The sequence below is a fragment of the Pundamilia nyererei genome, unplaced genomic scaffold, assembly GCF_000239375.1.
Source record: "Pundamilia nyererei isolate P.nyererei 1_Seehausen unplaced genomic scaffold, PunNye1.0 scaffold00389, whole genome shotgun sequence".
In the NCBI taxonomy this organism is placed as follows: domain Eukaryota; kingdom Metazoa; phylum Chordata; class Actinopteri; order Cichliformes; family Cichlidae; genus Pundamilia; species Pundamilia nyererei.
Genome location: NW_005187790.1, coordinates 163,853 through 168,260, shown reverse-complemented (window position 1 = coordinate 168,260; position 4,408 = coordinate 163,853). Strand labels below are relative to the sequence as shown.

Genomic DNA, 4,408 nt, shown 5'->3' with positions numbered 1-4,408 from the left:
AATAATAATAATAATAATAATAAATTATATAAAATATACAGAGTTGAATATGTGCAAAACAAGTGGCATTTATATACAGTGTGGAGTGCATAAAGTGATAAACTCAAAATGACTGTCCACAAGCACAAGCGGGCTGACACTCGGGTCAATACATGATTTATAAGCAGTCGGTATTTTGCATTGCTCCCCTGTGGACTTGCAGCACCGCCAGTCAAATGCAGGTTGCGTCATCTATAGGAATTGATTAATATTTGATCATGATGTTAAAAGCAGTGGTGAAATAGCTGCTTTTAGAGTCAGCATTGTGGTGAGTGCTGATTTAAGCATCTTGCAGCTTAATATACAAGCTGAGAACACTCAAATATTAAAACTTATATAAACAAGTAGCAGCCACCATTAATGCTGGGAAAAAGCTCCACAAATCAGCTATGTATGAATGAATAACTTTCTCTATCAATGTGGAGAAAAAATGACCATAGTGCAGGAGAACGTGATCTCCAGACTATATGTTTCCTGTTGTTCAACTGGGTACAAATTCAAATGTTTTCAGAATTTATATGTTACCCACCACTACCACGTATCACAGGAGCATCAACTGAAGCCAAAATGCACAAACTTCGCCCAGTTCTTCTAGGGTGGATACCAAAGTCAAATAAAAGACATAATTTGTCCACTATATCCAGGACTGCCCTGGGATCTTCTCCCAGTTTTACATGACTGAAACACATGAGAGCTTCCAGAAGACATTCTGCTTTCGATTTGGGGGATCAGTGACTCTCCTCTGATCCTGAATGAGTGAGTTATATACTCTTAAGGTAAGGCTAGATGGAGGAAGCAATTAGAAATAAGTGAATTGAAAACTTTGTCTTCAGCTCTCTCTTCAACATAAGTGCTAAATTCATTGACCAATAATTTTCTCCAACAGATTTTTCTGTAGAAGGAAAATGAGCACATCTTAATTCAGTCATCCGTCCATCCTCTTCCGCTTATCCAATTCAGGGTCGTGGGCTGGGCTGGAGCCTATCACAGCTGTGATAAGGCAAGAGGCAGGGTACACCCTGGAAAGACTGTCAGTCTGTCACAGGGCTAACACAGATGGGCCATTTAGAATAACCAGTTAACCTAACCCCTAACTGCAGTCCAAAGACTTTAGGGGGAAGCTGCAGTACCTGGAGAAAACCCAGACAGACAAACAAGAACATGCAAACTCAACATAGAAAGTCCCTAATGGACCTTCTTGCTCTGAGGGAACAGTGCTAATCACCACGCCACCATGCTTCCCCACATTATCTCAAATTCTGTGCAGTAGCAAAATTGGGATAACCATTGATTTTTCACCTTCAGCACTGGCTCTCAAAAGAAGTGCAACTTAACAGTGCAAGGACAAATGTGCAGTATTTCTGTAGTTTCGTCTTTCATCATAACTTTTCCGTTTGCTCCTCTTACAGAGGGAGAGACTGCGAAACATCGAGAGGATCTGCAACCTGCTGAGGAAGGTAAGCAGTGAACAACAATTTTCATTCATCTTGTGCAAGTCCTATACATGGTCAGAAACAAAGCAGATTGGAGACTGGTAGGGAAGTGCACAGAATAAGAGGGAAAGAAGAAAGGCATCTTGTAGTGAAAATTCCGTTTTCAGGTGACATCTGATACAATGTATCCAGAAAGCGTTCACAGCACTTGACTTGTTCCACATTTTTTTCATGTAACAGCTTTATTCCAAAATGGAATCAGTTCATTTTCCCAAAAAAATCAACACACAATACCCCCTGGGATGATCTGATATCCTCGTGTTGGTGTTGTTTCCAGACCATCATGAAAATGTTGTTCCAGGTTCAACATTGCAAGTGACCAATCACATTGTTGTGACGCCAAGCCATTCGTGCATTTATGAAATTCCAATGTTGCAAGGACAATATTAATTCTGCTTACTGTTTATTAAAGGGTTACGGTTAGGGTTAGGGTCAGGGTCCGTTGATTGGTGGACAGAGGCGGTTTCATGCAGCTTAAGTACAGTTTTTTGTTTTACGCCAGTTTTTCCCAAAGTTGCAAAAGTATGACGTCACAGCATTCTGATTGGTTACTTGCAATGTTGATCCTGGAACAACATTTAGTATGATGATCTGGGAACAACACCAACATGAGGATATCAGATCAACCATACCCCCTGATGACACATTGAAAAACCTTTGCTTGAAATTCTTACATATTTATTGAAAATAGAAAGCAAAAATAAATTGTGTACATAAGTATTCAAAGCCTTTGCCATGACACTCAAAACCAAGGGTGTCGAACTCCAGGCCTCGAGGGCCAGTGTCCTGCAGGTTTTACATATCACCCTGGATCGCAGCACCTGAATCAAATAATTAGTTCATTACCAGGCCTCTGGAGAACTTCAAGACATGCTGAAGAGGTCATTTAGCAATTTGTATCAGCTGTGTTGGATCAAGGACACCGGCCCTTGAGGCCTGGAGTTTAACACCTGTGCTCTAAACTACGCTCAGGTACATCCTGTTTCCACCAATCATCTGTCAGATTTTTCTACAACTTCATGGATGTCCACATGTGATAAATTCAGCAGATTGGAATATATTTGGGAAGCCACACACCTGCCTATCTGTTGTCCCATAGTCGCCAGTGCCTGTCAGAGCATGTATATAATATATTTTTTGGTTTCCAGGGTTGTGCATCACTGTTTTACAGGTTTTAAATGAATTTTTCAATTTGAACAAGGATGCTTTGTTTATTATCTTTCCTCGCAATGTACTGAAATCAAATGGTAGACACACATTGAAAGGTTCTGCATTGTGTTTTGCAGAGCTGTGCTGTCTGTTTCAGGTTTTGTGTGCCTTGAGGGCTCAGTATGAGGTTGAGAGAACTCCTCCCAGCTTCAGTTTGGCATCTGTTTCTCCCTCCACCTCTCTGAAACGCAAACCACATACTGTTTGAACTTGTGCATGCAAGCGTGTGTTTGTGCATATGTTTGTGTCATGCTGGAGGTTCACTGGCTGAACAGCTGATCTTGATCATCATTGTTGTTAACTCCAGCACCCAGCTCCTGCACTAGTCCCCGGAGAGGACATTTTCCCCTACAGATCATATGCTGAGATGGATAAACACACTGACATACTTACACAGACATCCAGACATGCTGTGCTTGGAGCTGTGACATACTGTGCAGGTAACAGTGAAGGTTGCTGGACACCATAGGCTGTTTAAAAAAATGGATGTAGCTTGTGGAACTAACAGGGAGAGCAGGGGATTTATATGTTGCAGTTGCAAAAACAAGTGTAGTTGTATAGAATGACCTTAGTACAACACTTTTCCTTAGTCACTGTTATTTATTTATCCTGTTAAATAACTGCATATTTTATAAATTCCGATTGTCAAATTCAGTATTGTCAATTAATTTCCAGAAGGACAATAAACCAGTGGTATGCTGTATAGGGCAGGCTTATTCTATGGTTTAAAAGCCGCTACTGTTAAATCACGCATTGTCCCTTTTTGTATATAAATATATAAATCTTAATCTTGCTAGGATTTTGTTATGATAGCATAGTAACAATAAAGACTGTTGAATCTTCAGTCTTAAGGTGGAAACTCTATAAAAGGGGTTGTTTTTAACTAAATCCAATGCCTACACTGCCATTAGTGACCTTGGTGCATGATAAAAATGTCATGAATCATAGTATAAAGCCTTTAAAGGCCACAGAGGCCTAATACAAACAGAGATATCCACCTCAAAAAAGTGGTAAAATCCATAGATTAACAAATGTATTTAATCTGTCAATACATTAATCACCATTTTGTCTAACCATTATTCAGCATATGAGGTGACTGACGATTATGCACTGGCTAGTGAACTAAAGCAAAGAGAAGCAGCAGGAGAGGAAATTCCTGCCAAGTGCCTCAGGCGACAGCTTCTGATTTCATACATTCAGACAGAATCACACATTATGAGTTACACGCTTTTAGAAACTATATTTCACTGTCTTGCATACTGTGCCTGTCAGCATGATTGCCTAAGGTCCTGATGCATGAGGATCTGCTGCATTGTGGTGCTTTTTAAATCCTTTTTTGAGAGCTCTTCTTTCCCCTTCGAAAACTGTTCAGTTCACACCGACTGGCACGCTCACAGCATGTTGGTCCTGACTGATTTGGCTAAAAGCTTTGGCTGTATTTCTTTATGTTGGCATATGCACTTGGCAGTTTTCACTGCACACATTCACAAGCAGGCACATGGACACGTGCCATTTTTGTTCTCAATGGAGTGTGTTGTGTTTGATGGGTTTTGGATGACTGGAAACCCATGCAGATGACAATAGCTTGAGGGGATGTACTGTGTTCTTGTGTGTGTGTGTGTGTGTGTGTGTGTGTGTGTGTGTGTGTGTGTGTGTGTGTGTGTGTG

The 4,408-nt window shown here is 40.6% G+C and overlaps 1 protein-coding gene across 2 annotated transcripts in view; it reads left to right on the top strand.

The window, feature by feature from the left end:
- The window catches only part of cnih3 (cornichon family AMPA receptor auxiliary protein 3), a 155,728-nt gene that overhangs the window by 59,993 nt on the left and 91,327 nt on the right, over positions 1-4,408 (top strand). For both annotated transcript variants that reach the window (XM_005752886.1, XM_005752885.1), the window contains exon 3: positions 1,449-1,496. In XM_005752886.1, the coding sequence (XP_005752943.1) occupies positions 1,449-1,496 (48 nt within the window). The remainder of the gene's footprint in view (positions 1-1,448; positions 1,497-4,408) is intronic.